This window comes from Phaenicophaeus curvirostris, chromosome 8, assembly GCF_032191515.1.
Source record: "Phaenicophaeus curvirostris isolate KB17595 chromosome 8, BPBGC_Pcur_1.0, whole genome shotgun sequence".
NCBI lineage: Eukaryota > Metazoa > Chordata > Aves > Cuculiformes > Cuculidae > Phaenicophaeus > Phaenicophaeus curvirostris.
Genome location: NC_091399.1, coordinates 7,630,055 through 7,647,619, shown reverse-complemented (window position 1 = coordinate 7,647,619; position 17,565 = coordinate 7,630,055). Strand labels below are relative to the sequence as shown.

General features: G+C 41.7%; 1 protein-coding gene across 1 annotated transcript in view; it reads right to left on the bottom strand.

The window, feature by feature from the left end:
- Positions 1 to 17,565, bottom strand: part of HMCN1 (hemicentin 1) — a 201,198-nt gene that overhangs the window by 40,066 nt on the left and 143,567 nt on the right. The window contains exons 53-69 of the mRNA XM_069862338.1: positions 16,236 to 16,386; positions 15,324 to 15,527; positions 14,202 to 14,315; positions 12,454 to 12,641; positions 11,511 to 11,607; positions 8,389 to 8,550; positions 7,198 to 7,311; positions 6,863 to 7,065; positions 6,535 to 6,616; positions 6,271 to 6,402; positions 5,890 to 6,039; positions 5,019 to 5,178; positions 4,308 to 4,432; positions 2,622 to 2,805; positions 2,367 to 2,464; positions 1,731 to 2,009; positions 951 to 1,141 (exon numbers count right to left, since the gene is read on the bottom strand). Of these exons, the coding sequence (XP_069718439.1) occupies positions 951 to 1,141; positions 1,731 to 2,009; positions 2,367 to 2,464; positions 2,622 to 2,805; positions 4,308 to 4,432; positions 5,019 to 5,178; positions 5,890 to 6,039; positions 6,271 to 6,402; positions 6,535 to 6,616; positions 6,863 to 7,065; positions 7,198 to 7,311; positions 8,389 to 8,550; positions 11,511 to 11,607; positions 12,454 to 12,641; positions 14,202 to 14,315; positions 15,324 to 15,527; positions 16,236 to 16,386 (2,634 nt within the window). The remainder of the gene's footprint in view (positions 1 to 950; positions 1,142 to 1,730; positions 2,010 to 2,366; positions 2,465 to 2,621; positions 2,806 to 4,307; positions 4,433 to 5,018; positions 5,179 to 5,889; positions 6,040 to 6,270; positions 6,403 to 6,534; positions 6,617 to 6,862; positions 7,066 to 7,197; positions 7,312 to 8,388; positions 8,551 to 11,510; positions 11,608 to 12,453; positions 12,642 to 14,201; positions 14,316 to 15,323; positions 15,528 to 16,235; positions 16,387 to 17,565) is intronic.

Here is a 17,565-nt window from a genome sequence, read left to right as displayed (position 1 = left end):
TTTTTTCCTAATGTCCAGCCTGAACCTCCCCTGGTGGAGCTTGAGGCCATTCCCTCTTGTCCTGTCCCCTGTCACTTGGGAGAAGTTTAGTGAACTTCTGTCCGTAACTGAACACAGCCTTAGTGGACTGGTGTGGATTTGTAAAGGTTATTTTTCCCCAGCATCTTTTACTGTCCGAAGTCATCTGAAAGGTTTTCTGATGTGTTTATTAATTTTTCTTAACTTGCACACAGATGACTGCAAATGCAATTTTTCTCTGTAGTCAATGTGAGAATGTGAGAAGCAAATGGAAATTATGAAAATCTGAGCCAACGGAAAGAAAAGAAAGGCCGAGGAGGAACTATCATAGAATAGCTTGGGTTGGAAAAGACCTTAAAGATCAACCAGTTCCAACTCCCCTGCCATGGGCAGGGACACCTCCCACTGGATCAGGGGCTCCAAGGCCCATCCAACCTGGCCTTGAACACCTCCAGGGATGGGGCAGCCACAGCTTCCCTGAGCAACCTGTTCAACTATAAAACGTGAAAGAAGAAAAGCAAGAGATAGTAACAAGAATCAAACAGGCAGGAAATGAACAAGAATGGATTACAGACACAGACTAAAACAAGGAATAACCCCACAAAAAAGTCCCTAGAATTGACTCCTGTCCTTTGTAACACAAGGTACCAACAAACAAAAAAAATAACAGTTTTCTGAAATGAACTTAAAGCAATAATGCTAAGAATAGACAGAAGTGCTGGGGCACTCTCAAACCCAAAATGCTACCGCTTGTTCTGTACAGGAAAGTCCTAGTCAAGGCATGAAAAACATTCTCCAAGCCCAACTGCAGGTGGACGATTTTATACAGGCTTTTTAGGACATCTCTTAGGGGGGTTGCCCTAGGAGCAGGGAGCTCTGCGCACTCCACTAGGCTTTGCAAAATGGAGCCTATTTTGAAATAAACACCCTACCTGAGCACTGGTTATTCGAAGGCCTTCTCTTAAGAGATGAACATTATCATCCAGCAGAAGTGGGCGCCCATCCTTCATCCATGAGATTTTGGGGACAGGAATTCCAGAAGAGATGCAGAGAAGTTCAAGAGGGTTGTTAACAATGACAGAGAACTCTTCTGGCTGATCTGAACCATTGATGCGAGGTGGCTCTGTGGAAGGAAAAACATTCCACGTCTTCATTGACACACAGAGCTTATAAAACCCAATACACAGCCTTGTGGTTAGAGTTTGTAGAATTAGTCTACATTAGTATTATTTCTGACTGCATCAGGAACTTTCTGAATACCTCATGTTATTTCCAGCTGCCTCTATTAATTTGCATATTTTATGAGTTTAAATTATTGGTTAGAGAGTATTTTCATGTTCCCAGGTAAATATATTATATAACAGCAGTGAAGATTTTTATTATCCCTTTAGCCGTTGTACCTTCAGCTATGCCTTCAGCTCCACTATCATCCTGTCAAGCCACATTTCTACTAACCAAAGTTATTCATTTAAACCAATTACTTTATAAATTAGTTTACTACTTATGATAGTGTATTTCAATACTCCTGAAACACTGGGAAAAATATATACTATATTACACACCCACAAATCTTCAGGTACCTTCCATTTCCTTATTTCTCTTATTTATCATAGTAAATGTTTCTTGAAAATACTGCTTAGCCCTAGAGACTTTAACTGTTGACCTGAGCAGATGTTGATTTACTTTTGTTCAACTGAAAAGCTGACACTTACCCAGCACTTTTAGAGAAAAGTGTTTGCTGGTATCTCCAGCGTCATTGGATGCTACACAAGTGTATTTGCCCGAGTCATCAATCTCTGATTTTACAAAATGTAGGACCATTCCTTGGTTACTGAACGTCAGGTGAGCTCCAAGGCTTAAAGGAAGCCCATTCTTAAACCAAGACATAGTGGGGGCAGGAGTGCCATCGGTCAGACACTTCATCGAAGCTGAACTGCCTTGTACAACAGTCACATCCTCTGTTCCTCCTGCGTTATCCAGGCTTGGTGGCACTGCCAACAAATAAAGGTCTGACTCAGAGTACAACCCACAAGCTAATTCTGAACATAAGTTGGGAAGCAGCTGCTCTTTCACATTTCCCCACTTACATTTGTGTTAAAATTCACCAAGAAATTACACATTATTGCTCTTTCTGAAAAAACAGGGACGCAGGGGTGCCAATTCAAGTAAGGACTCTCTTACGATTAAAACCCTTTCCATTAAAAAAACACCTTGAAAAGTTCATGTTTCCCTAACAATTACCTTTGTGGCTGTCTGCAACTTCATTATGGTGAGAAAGAAAATTGAATATCAGGTTTCAGAAATTAGGAAATAAGATTCTTTACATAAAGGATTTCAGGGCAACTCACCAAAAACCCGAAGGCTGTAACGTTTGTTGTCCACTCCAGCCCTGTTAGATGCTACACAAGTGTACACGCCAGTATCAGACATCTGCACTCGGGCAAGTCTAGAGAGAAAATCATTTTAATCATGGAATAAATTCTCTTTCTTATGGCATGGTTTGGGTCAGATTTTATTCTTGCTTCCAAAAATAACAGTAGACTTATGCTGACAGAGCAAAAGAGAACAGAAAACGCAGCTAGTTAAAACAGATGAAAACCAACCTGAGAATTTGCCCAGCTGACAGCAACCTGATCTGGGAGGAGACAGACAGAGGAAGGCCGTTCTTTAGCCAGTTTATCTGTGGTGGTGGGGTTCCACTAGCAGTACATTCAATACTTAGGGATGTGTCCAAAAGGGCAGTGAGGTCCTCTGGTTCATCTTTATTACTGGCTATTGTTGGAGGAACTATATTTTGTAAATGTTGAAAAGGAAGATATTAAAACTGGCTCTTAAAATCATTCCACATGAGTTACCTTGCAGGAAATCCTGCACCTAACGCCCCAAAGGCAATTCAAGAAGATAACCCCCATTTTTTTAAAAGAGTAAATCCTCTAACAATAATACTGAGCACTAATAAATTATCCATTTACATATTTAAAATCAGACGCACTTCAGAATGACAGCAGAATCCTCTCTTTGGTCAGGCTGTGGCAAACAAAAGAGAGCTGAGAGCCTTAAGCTCAAGGGGAGGAATGACAATGCGGGAAGGAGCTGGTGGCCAAGCCTTCGAGGGGCTGGGCTGAGCCACTCACGGGCCAGCTGGGACCAGGCAGCCTGCTGCCACCCAACTCATATCTACTTAAAGAAATGCTAAATAAAGGGAAAGCTACAGCCATGCACGAGGAAAGTTAGTTTATTAACTTCTAGATGCACACACTAACATCATTTTTAAATACAGAAAATGTCAAAATGCCTAGTTAAGTACTCGGGCTGATTATTCTAACAGAACTGCTTTGAAGGCGTTTTGGTTTTATATGTTAGGTTCAAAGCTGTGGTTTTGGGGACTCACTATAAAAATAAAGCCCAGCCACATGCAGTTCCAAGCTCTCACTGCCTTAAGATGCTATCACACAACATGACAGTGTCATAGATAAGACCCTTGGAGGCGGTTATTGCTTGAATCTCAACCAATACAAGCGGATCAAAACCACCTTCACTGCTGTACAGTGCCATTCTGTCCCAGAAAGCTCTGATGGGCTTATTCAGTAGGGTTAGTTCTTCTACCAAAGGTCATCTCGTGCTACTCTGCTCATGCCTATACTCCAAGTGACTCCATGTCTCTGTATAAGGGGGACAGACCCATGAACCGCTGCCTGTGCAGAACCCTGCACCCCCTACCAGTCATTGTGCATTGTCAATACAGTTTGCACAAACCAAAATTCCACACTCAACCCGGCTAAAGAAGAGCTATGCTCGCTTTCTTCTGCACTTCAAATGGTGCAAGAGAAGGACTTAATCCAAAACTCCATCCTTTGGCTTTTAAACTCTGAATAAACTATTTCTCAGAGGAGGGGGAACCTTTAACTATTCATTGCCTACCATACCACTGTGATTTTAGCTGACGTACTGCCATTGGGATTAGTGAAGATAAACTAATACAACAAAAAAGCAGTATCATAGTCTATCAGCCCCAAGGGTATCTTTCTCAGCAAGAAAAAAAATATATCCCCACAAGTAGAATTCCTCTATTATGAAATACACCAAAGGAATGAACTTGTTTACCCAAAACACATCTAACAGCGATTTCAATCATTTTGTCATTGACAGAACATCCCGTGTAACATACTGTGATATCTACAGCACATGAAATTGGAAACACATGCATTCAGTTGTTGGCCCTCTCCTGGGAATGCTTACAAAGACAGGATTACAGACAAGACTCCAATCTCACATCTGTGAAAACTCACCATACACATTCAAGCTGAAAATTCGGTCTTCCTCTCCTGCAGGATTAGTAGCCACACAAGTGTACTTGCCTGTATCAGAGCTGAGAGCTCTGAAAATGTTTAATGTGCTGCCATCTGGAGTTACTCTGCAAGGAAGGTCATGAAACACAGAGAGTTTGTTTATGTATTCCTATGACCTGGCAAATAAACAATCTAGTTTGTACATTTAAACCAACTACCTCTATCCTCTTAAGAATCCAGACAGAGAACCATTGGTTTTCGCAAAGTATTATCATTACAGATAGGCTAGGAAGTTTTTCCTAGTGATGCCCTGTTTAACTTTGTATTGGGGTTCAAGGCCAACCAGGCTTCTGAAGGACCCAAAATGAAAAGCATCAAGAACAAAATGTTTCCATGTCTCAGATCTTTCCCCTCCAAAGGAACTTAATGGAACTTTTTCACCATAATAAACTCTAATGAACCCAATATCCTTTACTGGAACTTATTAGCTGAGAAAGAAATAAGACATCACGTGCTTATCTCTGTACAAGAAAATAAAAGTAAAAATCACAGTAGTAACAAAGTACACAGGATTTACGGAACCTGAAGAGGGAGATGATGTCCTTAACCTGGCTAAGACAAGAGTCGGCCTCTTTCCATCTTCTCCTTAGGGCCCTCTGAGATTTAAAACTATATAAGAAGAGAATGCAGAGTCTGCTTATTTTTGCTTGCCTTATTCTTTGTAAATCATCACTGGCAACTGGTTTTCCATCTTTAAGCCACTGCATAACAGGTGTGGGCACTCCATCGGCATTGCAGACAAGCTGGACGCTCTCTCCCAAGAGGACACTGACCTCACTCGGCATTTCCGAGCCAGCAATATTAGGAGGAACTGGAAACGCATGATAGAAGTAAGACAAGATTCATCAGCAAGAAACCCAATCTAAATAATAATAAGTTACAGCACAGTAGCTCAAGAGCACAGCATTTATTGCAGTGCCTCTGTTCAAATCTCATTCACAAAGCCTACAGTTCACAAAGCCTATAATTACCGTGTTTCTCGAGGGGCTTCTGGAAAGATAAATTGAAAGCCACTTTAGTCATTGCATCAGGTTTGTCTATAGATACCAGTGTGCAAAGACAGGACCACTAATCACAGTTAGAGCAAATATGCTTTTTTGTTCAAATACACTAACATACCTTAACCTATTACACCTGGCTACATTAAAATTTATCAACTTCGTGACCTGCCAGTTGGTGCCGGCTTGCTGAGCAGGATATATTCCAGATATTCCAACCTGCCTGGACTCATTCCTTTGCATCCTGCTCGAGGTGACGCTGCTTTAGCAGGGGGTAGGATTGGATGAGCTCCAGAGCACCCTTCCAACCCTCACAATTCTGGGATTCTTCTTCATACAAATTTCTGACTAACAGTACAATCCCCTAACCATTTCCCCCCACTGTTTGCAGATAATCGAAATAATGGTCTGAATACTCCACTTTTTTTCTACAGGTTTATGTTATCTCCATGTCTCTAGCACAGACCCAGTGTCATACTCAAGCAGTGATTAACCAGTCCTGCTCACTGCATTCTATGCCTTACCTTGGATAGAAAGCACGTAGCTTTTCTGAGCCTTTCCCTCTACGTTTGAGGCAATGCACATGTAGGTCCCACTATCCAGAAGCTGAGAGCGAGCAATTTGAAGCTTGCCTCCCCCAGACAAAATATGAAATTCAAGAGAATCGGAGTTTTCTGAAAATATGGAAAACAAGAAGTCATTCCAAACGTGGCCATGATGGGCAAATGCATCTTGAGAAATTGTTCCACCAGAATTTCAGAACAAAACAAAACAAAGATTCCAATCAGTCTATCTAAGAGTCTGCCTGGAGACAAATGAACAAGAAACAAAAAACAGATTGCAAATAGCACACTGGTGCTTCAAAGAGGGGGAAAAAAGCAGAAAAGAGCACGAGAGAACATTACCTATTGGTTTTCCATTCTTAAGCCACACTAACGTTGGTGGAGGAATTCCAGTAGCATCACACACAAAGGTAACAGGATTACTTATAGTTTCATTGACCAACTCTTGTTCAGGGCCTTCGATACTTGGTGGAACTATAAATTGAATGGAAGCAGTAAGAATAGTTTGGTTACTGTTTGTTGTTTTGTGAATTGATTTTGAACTGTCTCCTCTACAGTATCTGTGGCACTGTAACAACTACTGTAGATAATGCAGAGTATGCTCACCATAAACACTAAGATGAAAATTCTTATCATCTTGCCCTGCGATGTTTATGGCTTTGCAAACATATTGGCCTGTGTCAGAAACCTAAAATAGAAAATAAAATTTAAAAAAAAAAATCTCATTTCAGAGTCCTATTTTAAGACTACAGTTTAGAGATATGAGCAGCCTTTGCCTCTGCCAATTCAAGGTCTTTTTCACAGCATGAGAGGCCTCCAGCAAATACATCTTCTACATACAGCTAGCAGAACACACCAATACAGAGGGAAATAATTGCTTAACAGAAGCAGAGCAGTGGCAGATGCAGATGCAGCATCCCACCAGCCTGCCTACCTCTGCACCCTTGATCCGTAACGTTTGCCCATCTGCTAAGATCTCCACATTTGCTGACTCTGAAAAGATGCGCCTGTTCTTGTACCAGGTGATGACTGGTGGTGGAATAGCATTGGATTCACACTCTAACACCACCGGGGTGCCCACTCTTACATTCAGCACTGTCACTGAAGTTCCACTATGGTCTTTGATGCTTGGGGGAACTGTAACGGAAGCTCAGAGTTACTTCTCCCTTTGTTTTGTGGCAGAGGAGAAAACAGCCTAATAAAAATAAATACAAAAGACAGTGCTTTCAAAACCATAGATAGTATTTCACAAAATAGTCAAAAACAAACCAAGGACAGTTAGGAAACTCTTCTTCTGACTTTCACCAGCTTGGTTTCTGGCTATACAAGTATATTCGCCGCCGTCTGCTAGTTTGGCTCGAGGAATCTGAAGGGTCCGAGCACCTGAAGTAGAGAGAGAGAAGGCTTGCAATTTATTCTGTGGTTATTTTATCTATCTCAAACTGCAGGTACAACAGACTGAGCACGGGCACTAAAGTAACTTAGACTCAAAAAACGACTGTCACCATTGCTTTTTGAGGTTCACTAATGCTTAAAAAAAAAAAAAATCCAGCAAAGAGAACTAAGATTTTAGGGTAAATCACAATAATGCTGTTAATTTTAAGTTTGGACTCCAAACACTCGTTTTAGACTTGTTTCTTTCATAGCTCTCAACTGCTGTCTCCCAACATGCTTAACTCTGTCATTATCTGTGTTTCCTTCCTGGTCTCTCCCATCTCCATCCACGAAGCCTCCTGCCTTTGCCTACACTATGAATCCATGCAGGCACCTCAGCTGCCACTGACCCATTTCCACACCAATGCTGCAGCACAGCCCCTGGTCATATAACACCAGCAAGACAGGGCTGAGCACCACAAGTGTTCTGCACTTCTGGCCTCAGGCAGAAGTTAAGCAGCAGGAGCAGAAATGACAGAGACACTCGGGGATTTTGTTTAGTGAGGAGCTTGGAACGGTCAAGATGATCTTCATACAGAAGGATTTGCTCCTGAGAGTTCAGGTGCTTGGAATGGTTAAGACAATCTTCAAAAAGAAGGATTTGCTCCTTAGAGTTCAGCATGGTTGATCCAGTTTCCCTCTGAAGCCAACAAGAAGGTTTTCACTGTTTGTCATCTCAGCCAGGAGAATTTATTTTTACCTCCATCACAACGCTGAATCATTTCTCTGAAGGGTGAGTCAAAGTGACTCGACCTCTTAACTAATTAACCTCTATCAGAGCACATCTGCTATTTGACTTGCCCTCTAGTCTTTTCCATACAGTTCTTTTCGGCACTTTCAGTCAGTTTCCTTTAAAAGTGAAGCCACTCGGTAGCCAAGAAATCATTAAGCACAGTAGTGCCCTACCTACTCACAGAAGCAATACTAGGAATATATGGGCTCCATAAACAACGGCCACGGCCCTTAGCAAGACAGACCAGACAGAAGGTGAGTCCAGAGGCTGTGGGAATAGCCGAGAGTCCTCACCAGGCACAATGAAAGTGTTGGTATTCGAACTGATAGGTTTTCCATTCTTGAGCCAGCTGAGATCAGGAGGTGGAAAGCCAGTGACCTCACAAGTCAGAGAGATGAAGTTATGCACCACCACAGTCAGATTCTCAGGATTAGTACCAACAACAGTTGGAGGAACTGCAGAGAGAAATACATTAAGAGGATCTAGCACAGCACCAGCAAACAACATTCCACAAGATCCCAGTTTACTAAAATAAAGCCGAATTGTTTTGCCAAAGGGTCAAGTTGCAAAAATCTTTCACATCCTACGAATGGACCTGCTGATTTTGGATGCATCTGGGAATCTGACTGAAGCCAATCTAACAGTCATTCCTGTTCCTATAATTCACAACAATTTCCATGATTTCACTTGCGGTCCTTGCGTGCATGAGGTTTTGAGGCCTGATTAACCTGTAAGAGATCCTGCAGTTCCTGACTAACGCAGTATGGACTTAAATTCACTGTATTCACAGGACACTTGCTATATAAGGCAGGATCGATTACATTCCCCTTCTCAGGATATGTAGGATGACCTAGTGTAATTTCTTCCTGACATCATATTGCTCCTACTTTTTCTGAAACAGACCATTTTGTCATTGAGGAGAACCAAAAAATGATTCCTTCTATCACAGTTCCGAACTTTTGTTAACCAGACAAACCCGTTATTTAACAGTGAGCTAAGCATTTTAAAATTCTGGCACGCAATCATTGCTCCAAGGGGCGCATTTTTAAGCTTACAAGTCCCAGTGTTTTTAAATACAAGAATGTTTTGACATTTGACCTTTCCAAAGGAACTATTTAAAATTAAGTAACTGTAAATCTTTTCCTTTTAATGAATCCCAAACTTTAGTTTCCATGTTTTTGCAGCGCAGATATATAAAACACTTAAGAGGATAGCAAAAGCATGTTCCTGGCTCTGTTGGGTGGAAAAACCATTCCAACGAACACATGGAACCCTCTTCTTCAAAGACAGAAATGTTAAAGTATTTTGGAACACATCCACCCGAAATACTCCAGCTGCTTTCTGTCACTTGAATGACACAAACCAGTCACTAAATCGAGTTTATTGCTCCTCTGCAGTGCTGCAGAAACAAGAGGAGTGGATGTAAATGAGCAAATTCAGTCCATATTTTTAATCTTGGAACAACTGAAAGTTATTTCCCTGATAATAACCATAAAAAGGTTCACTAGAATAAACAGAGAATTCTGATCTGATGACATTTTATAGTTATTCATGTTTATTTACTTTTACAGTTATTCTCCCACAGATGTGATTATTGGCAGTGCAAGACACGGAGCAATTAAACATAGTGGGCCAAATCTCAGCTATCTTTTAATGACTTTTGCTTAAACTATAGAACTGGTACATCTCAAATTCTGCAGCCTTCATGGTGTGTGCAAACCGCTCTCAAAGTACAACAGGTGATAGGAGTACAGGTGCACTACGAGGCTGTGTGAAAATTATGTATTCATTACATATTAAAGTTGGAGGTTAAGATTTTAAATGTTTTGGAAGGTTTTATTTTAGTTTTGTTACTCACCTTTGAGACCAGAAATTGATGCTTCAACTTTAAGAGCATCATCTCTAATATTTATTTACGTTTATGAAAGCAGTTCCATCAGAAATACATAAAAATGTTGGAAAACAACGTTTTATGATGCTGATAAAATAATCACCATGCTGCTTAGTGACAATGTGTTTTCACCAAGGCTTCATCCTGAGTTGTCCTTCCTTGAACAGCTGTATTCTAATTTTTCAAATGAAACTGCATTCATAGAATCATAGAACAGTTTGAGTTGGAAGGGACCTTAAAGCCCATCCAGTTCCAACCCCGCTACCATGGGCAGGGACACCTCCCACTGGATCAGGCTGCCCAAGGCCCATCAAACCTGGCCTTGAAAACCTCCAGGGATGGGGCAGCCACAGCTTCCCTGGGCAACCTGGGCCAAAGCCTCATCACTCTCATGGTGAAGAAATTTCTCCTTCTGTCTAGTCTAAACCTGCCCCTCTCCAGTTTATACCCATTGCCCCTTGTCCTATCCCCACAAGCCTTTGCGAACAGTCCTTTCTCAGCTTTATTGTAGCCCCTTCAGGTACTGGAAGAGATTAATAGAGCTAAGTTAGCAATACCATTGAGCAAGAATTGAAGCTTCACGCAAGTATTTCTTTTAAAATCACAATATTAGACTATAGTCATTAGAAACAAATATTTTAAAGACAAGAACTTTAAATTAAAACACAAGAAAAGCAAAATATTTTTAGTTAAAACCAAAACAAACAACAGGAAATCTGGGCAGACTCCACTGAAAGAAGATGACTTCTCAGAGCATGGCTCCAGGGCAAGATCTTCCCATGACAACACTACTTTTGGCTAATTGTATTGCTGAGGAGAAAAAAACACCATGGATTTATTTCATTTAGTACATAAATTAGCTGTGTGAATTCAAAAAATCCAAATTATTTCTTCTGTCTGTAATAACCTGTACCATCAGATTCCTGAGATGCTGGTACTGTATTTATAGTGACCTTCCAGTACCTGAAGGGGCAGCAAGAAAGCTGGGGAGGGACTGTTCACAAAGGCTTGGAGTGATAGGATGAGGGGCAATGGGTATAAAGTGGAGAGGGGCACATTTAGACTGGACAGAAGGAGGAATTTCTTCATGATGAGGGTGGTGAGGCCCTGGGACAGGTTGCCCAGGGATGCTGTGGCTGCCCCATCCCTGGAGGCGTTAATTTTCTTGCATTTCATAAACATATCGAAACAGATGACAATCCAATCTGTTCGTAATTCATGGATTCAAGGCTTAGCAAGGCCCACGCAGTGTTCGCATGCAGCCACTACACAGGGCTCTCTCAAGAACCATTTCCACCTATGTGGAACACACAAAGTGCTGAGGCCATGGGGCACCAAACATCACGTGGTGCAAAGGGACTTTAAACTTAGATTTGATTTCTAGTATGTTAGAATCTCGATTACGCCAGTCAAATATGCACAAGGCTAAAGCCCGTGCCTGATCACTGTGCTAAAATTAACACATTCAAGCTACAGCAAGATTTGAAACAAGACAAGTGGCAAATTACAGATTATTTCACTTACCATAAACATTCAGGTTAAAATACTTCTTTGCACTTCCAGCTATGTTTTCCACAATGCAGACATACCTGCCAGTATCTGTTATTTGGGAATTCAAAATCTAAGAAAAAGAAACAAGACTGTTGTTGAGCTGATATATATGATAACTTACTGCTGAAGTATCAGGTTTTGGTGCCTCCCCAAAGACCTCAAGGTCTTTGTGGCCTGCACGTGCCGTTTCCTTTTTATTTGAGTGCTTTGCTAATGACTTCACACTGTTGTGGAAAAGCCAATCTGAGAAAATTCTTTTTCAGACTGCAGAAAAGGTTTTTTACTTTCAGGAAAGTGATGCTACCCCTTTTAGAATCTGTTACGCAGAATTCTGCTTCTCAAAAAGTTAACACAACATTTTTCATATTAAATTAATTCAAAACATAAGACCACTATTCGCTAACTATTTGCAATAAAAATTTTCATGTTCCATAAGGGGTTTATATTTTATTGTATTCCTAGATCATGCTACAAAAATGGAGGGAATTAAGCTCAGCTCTCTAACTGCTTTAAGAGTTTCACACAGTTTCATCCACTGATACTGGGGGGAGTTTGTCAAAATACACTATTTTCTTTTTTTAAAAAAAAAAAAGTAGTAGTTCATTTGGCAATAATTAAACTCTATCAGGGAAATATGGACAAAGTGGTAACAACAGGTCATTTTTCACCAAAACCAACATTATTTTACAACACGGGATTGTACTGACACAGTTCATAGGATGACCCCCACGAACAGCGGGGTCAGCATAGACGTGAGAAGAAGCAGCTGAGGGACAGAGACAAGGGACAAAAACCCATTAGGTTTGCAGCGACTTGTAGGGAAAAAAAAAATCAGAATCTCATGCTCAGCAAATCTGAACAGTTTTGTCCTTATGGGCAGACGGTGTTTAAGATGCTAGAAGTCACAAAGAGCTACCTGTAACCTCCTTCCACCAGACAAGAATGTGTGTTTGTCATCTTCTGCTAGGAGGTGGCCATCCTTTTGCCATGTAATACTTGGAGAAGGGCTGCCACTTGCAACACATTCCATCACTGCAACCTTGTTCACTAGCACAGTCACCTCTTCAGGCAGATCCCCATCAGCTCCACCGATGGATGGAGGCACTACGAAAGAGCAAAACATGATCAGAGTACAGTGACTTGCTATCTCCCCGGAGAGTTTGTTGGTTTCTTTCCTTAAGATCGCCCACCAATCCTTTAGATTGGCTTTTACAAGGAAGCAGCGATATCTTCAAGTGGACACAGTGATAGATAATAAAATTCCCAGAGCAGTTCAGTGGGAGCAAATCAGGGTAGCTCAAAGGACCCCAGGAGAATTACACAGCACAGCAGCCATAAAGAAGAGGAGGTGAAAACTCATTTTCCAGCTAGTCCGTCATGTTTTTTTCTGTCAGAAAAAAGTGCATTTCCAAGACCAATATATAACAAACAAATCAGTGTTTTCAGTGGTAGATACACAAAGAGTGATAACGAAATAAGCATTTCCCAAGACAAAATCCTTGAGCACATTAACCGATCATGCAAGCAGCACAGCAAAGCTTTCTGTGCAACATTTGTTAACAAGTCAGCCCAAACAGACTCTGCAGGTTGATCTGAATCATCAACTCCCTTACATCCATCAGAGTTTTGCAGGTTTTCCAGAACATGACAACCAAAATAAGGAAAAAGTCTAGTAGGTCAGAATTCTGAACCAAAAACTGGAGAGGGAAGAGGAAATCCCAAAATAAAACCTGGACTGAGAAGCTCTAAGCTTGTTATGAGCCAGCAACGTGCACTTGCAGCCCAGAAGGCCAACAGTATCCTGCATCAAAACAAGCATGGACAGCAGGCTGATGGAGGGGATTCTGCCCATCTATTCATCTCTTGTGAGATCTCATTCGGAGGCCTTCGTCTAGTTCTGGAATCCTCAAGATAAGAAGGAGATGGAGCTGTTGGAACGGGTTCAGAGGAGGCTACAGAGATGATCAGAGGGTTGGAGCACCTCCCATCCGAGGACAGGCTGAGAGAGTTCGGGTTGTTCAGCCTCGAGAAGAGAAGGCTGCCAGGAGACCTTAGAGTGACCTTCCTGTACCTGAAAGGGCTACAAGAAAGCTGGAGAGGGACTATTCACAAAGGCTTGTGGTGATAGGATGAGGGGCAATGGGGATAAACTGGAGAGGGGCAGGTATAGACTAGACAGAAGGAGAAATTTCTTCACTGTGAGGGTGGTGAGGCCCTTGCCCAGGCTTGTGGCTGCCTCATCCCTGGAGGTGTTCAAGGCCAGGTTGGATGGGCCTTGGGCAACCTGATCCAGTGGGAGATGTCCCTGCCCATGGCAGGGGGTGTGTAACTGGATGGGCATTGAGGTTCCTTCCAACCCAAACTATTCTACTATTTTCTACATATACTTTTCTTCATGAAGTGTGATAGGGATAGTGCAGTTGAGTTCCTATAACGATAACCTCAAACCATACTGAGCTAATAACATTAATGCCGTTTTAGTGTAGTTCTCTACTTGTACAAAAATCTAGGACCTTACAGAAACACATTAATTTGAGAGTTCACAAATACACAGAATTTATAAACATTAAAAACATCGGGTAAATCTGGACTATAATGCTTCATTAGTTTCCACAGAACTCTCTTATTGTCATTACAAAGAAAATGGAAAGCAAGAAAGCTCACGGAGCACATGGACATCGTAATGAATGGAATCCTCCCCAGCTTCGTTTACTGCCACACACATGTATCTCCCGGCATCTTCAGCCTGTGCCCGTGGAATCTGCAACACTCGGCCTCCTGCAAGGAAAACGTATTCAAGATTTAATTGCAGCATCAAGCAGTTTCCATCATTTCCACACCACATTTCACTAGAGACCTGAACAAGCAGATTTATGAATGGTCAGCAGTTGTTCTGAATTATGAGTAAGTACAGATTCTATTTCCTAGCTACTTTTTCTACTGGCAGATACTTGGAATTCAACAACGTTTGTACTTGAAGAGTAATTAATTCCACAGAAAGGAATAACGCTCTTCAGCAATACGCAGCCAGACATTATTCTTCAATCAAAACCAGAAGCATTTCTCAGCAAGGTGACAGAGAACTAACAGGCAAAAGGAAACATAAGCACAGAATATTCTGATAAAGCTGTTCCAAACTGAGACAATTCCCTTCTGAGACTTACAGGTAACTTCCTACTCTATTCCTCATTCAAAGCAAAGCCACATGAACAGCTTCAGAAAGACAGGACGTATTTGGAATATATTTTGGGAGTGGCTGGCACTGGCTTCCAACAGGTAAACAAAAAGACATTATTCCCACCACTGCCCATCCCTACACACGCCATCCCAAACCACCCACTGCACAGCCAAGCTCACTTTTTGTACTCTCAGCACTGTAAGCACCTCTTTCCCCTTCCGATATGAGGCTGAGTAGGAACTCATGCTCATTTTTCTGCTGGAAACACTACCTCCATGCCTCACCCCCTAGTTAACAGGCTTTCCTACTCCAATTATGATTTTGCCAAAGCATAAGTTAATCAAGAAATAAATCAGGAAGGTATCATTGTTGTATCTTATTTTTTTAGTGCATCATATGTAAGTTAAATGGTCACACACACACAGTTTTAGACTCTACTTTTTAATTTAAAGAAACAGCTTAAGTCCAGGGACTGGAGAGAAACATTTCCAATCAAGGAAGTCTGAGAAGAACATTAATGCAGTGTTATGAAGGGGAAAAGTTTATTCCTACACAAATACAGGCACTAACTGTTTCTTAAGGTCAGGGAGTGACATTCTAGTACTCACCTGGTAATATTAGCACTTTATCACTGGAGCTCAGAGGATACCCATCTTTATACCAGGTAAGGACTGGAGGAGGAACAGCATTGGTCTCACAGTACAGTGAAAGGGGATTGTTGACAATCACATCTTTACTTTCTCCACCCCTTCCTGTATCTACCGTGTTACCGGCTTTCCATTCCTTATATGGCTTTTGGAAACTAGGAGGAACTAAACCAAGGAGGGGAAAAAACGACAGAATTTTACAGCAGAAATAACCACCTTTAAAGTCAAGAAACAAAAAGGTATTGTAACTGTTAAACAACAGCAATAAAAACCTCAGTGTATTAAATTAGCCAGGAAAATTCTAGTTCTTTCCATCAGAATGAATAATGGAGCAATCTATTCAATACTTTCTGAAGACTAATAAGTAACAGTGTAAGAAGATCTGATAAGAAAACAGAAAGGGTATTAATCAACAATAATACTGAAATAGCAGGCCCTCTGGTTTTACTCAAGTTCTAATTTTGTGTACATTTTCAGAAGTGAATAATGGTTGTTTTCTTGTATTTACACACAGTGTGCAGGCCAACAGGATGCTCGTGTCTGGGGCCTCCAACCACTACTCAAGAGAGAGAAAGAAAATATCATGTCCTAGTTTAACCTGAATTGAATCGCTTTTGTGTAGTTTAGAGGAAGATCAGAGTTACTATGCCATTCCACTGACTTAAGAAACACTGCACGTGTCACAAAGTATGAAAGAAAGAACAATCAAACACCATATTTCTTACAGCTGAGCAAAACACATATAAAATAAAAATCACACAAAAGCACTGGATTAGACCAAGCTGGTGTAAGGATACAAGATTATAAAGAATTCCAACATCCTAGAACATTAGAGAAGGAGGCTACCAGAAGGATTTTATCTGAACCGTTTACCTTGTATAGTTAGATCGAATTCCACTTCATCCTCTCCAGCAATGTTGGAGGCCAGACAAGTGTAACGACCAGTGTCTGACACTTGAGCCTCCTTGATCTGCAGAGTACGGCCACTAGCTTGGATAATAACACGATCATCTGGTTTAAGTGGCTGTAAGGCAATTTCACATGTAAATTAATATCTGGCAAAATATCCTTTAGAAGTAGCCACATTTGTGGAAATAATACAACGTTGTCTCCCCTTTTGTGAAATTCAGATGATTTCAAGCCCTACATAGGGTAGTACAGTGGAAGTAAGGAAGGCACTGTGCTCCTTATTTGAAGGAAAAGTTAATTTACTTCATGGATGTGAGTGAAAGGCATTTGACCAGGGGCAACCTAAGAAAAAGCTGCTGCTGTGCCGGTGGCAGCAAGCTGCTTACAGCCACATCTTTCTTTGGGGACCTCTCAACAATCCTCAGCATTATTTTTCACTGGCAGCACAACCACTACAGCCAGGAGGTCCTAGCATTGCAGTACAAGATGAAAAAAGACAGTGGGTGAACACACAGCCTCTCCCGTGACTCCAGACTGCTCACACATGTTCAGAAAACACAGGTGCCGCAGTCTGTCACATAAAAACAGCTAAAGAAAGCAATGTTATATTCTCCTTTCTTATACAATCTTGCACCATTCCTTTTTTATTCATACCAGTCCCCAGCAGACAGCACAACAGCTCAGTTCCATGGCACTGCCCTTCCAAACTGCTTCTCCTCCGGACTAATGCTGTCCTGAAAACCGCGTGGGGCACAAACCATGCCTCATTCCCCCTCCCAAAGGATCCAAGATGCTTTTGTGGCTTTGTGAGCTCAGCCAGAACCGAACGGGAGGCTCTCTGCAGCTTCTGTGAGGGCAGCACTTGGGCCCCACGCTCGGTTCCTCATTCTGCAACAGGGCCCTTGGGGAATCTACACAATGGCAAAGTGACATGTGGTCACACCACGGGACGCTACTTCTAGGCCGAGTTTATGTTTAAAGCGCAGGCCAGCAGCTGGCCCTGGAAACTCCATCACTGACGTTTCAGTGGCGCTGCCAATCACCTACAGAAAAACACAGTTATCACTTTAGAATAATTTGGGTTGGAAGGGACCTTAAAGATCACTAGTTCCAGTTTGTGGAGGTCTGGCCAACAGCAACCATCTTAAGATAAGTGAGGGGATGATCCCACCAGCAGGACAGAGGGAAGAAGACTTCCCACTGACTTCAGCAGTGCGAGCCAGACTGTGATGCTGCATCAACACTCATTAGGAGTGACAGAGAACATGCAGCTGCTTCTGTACACAATTCACCC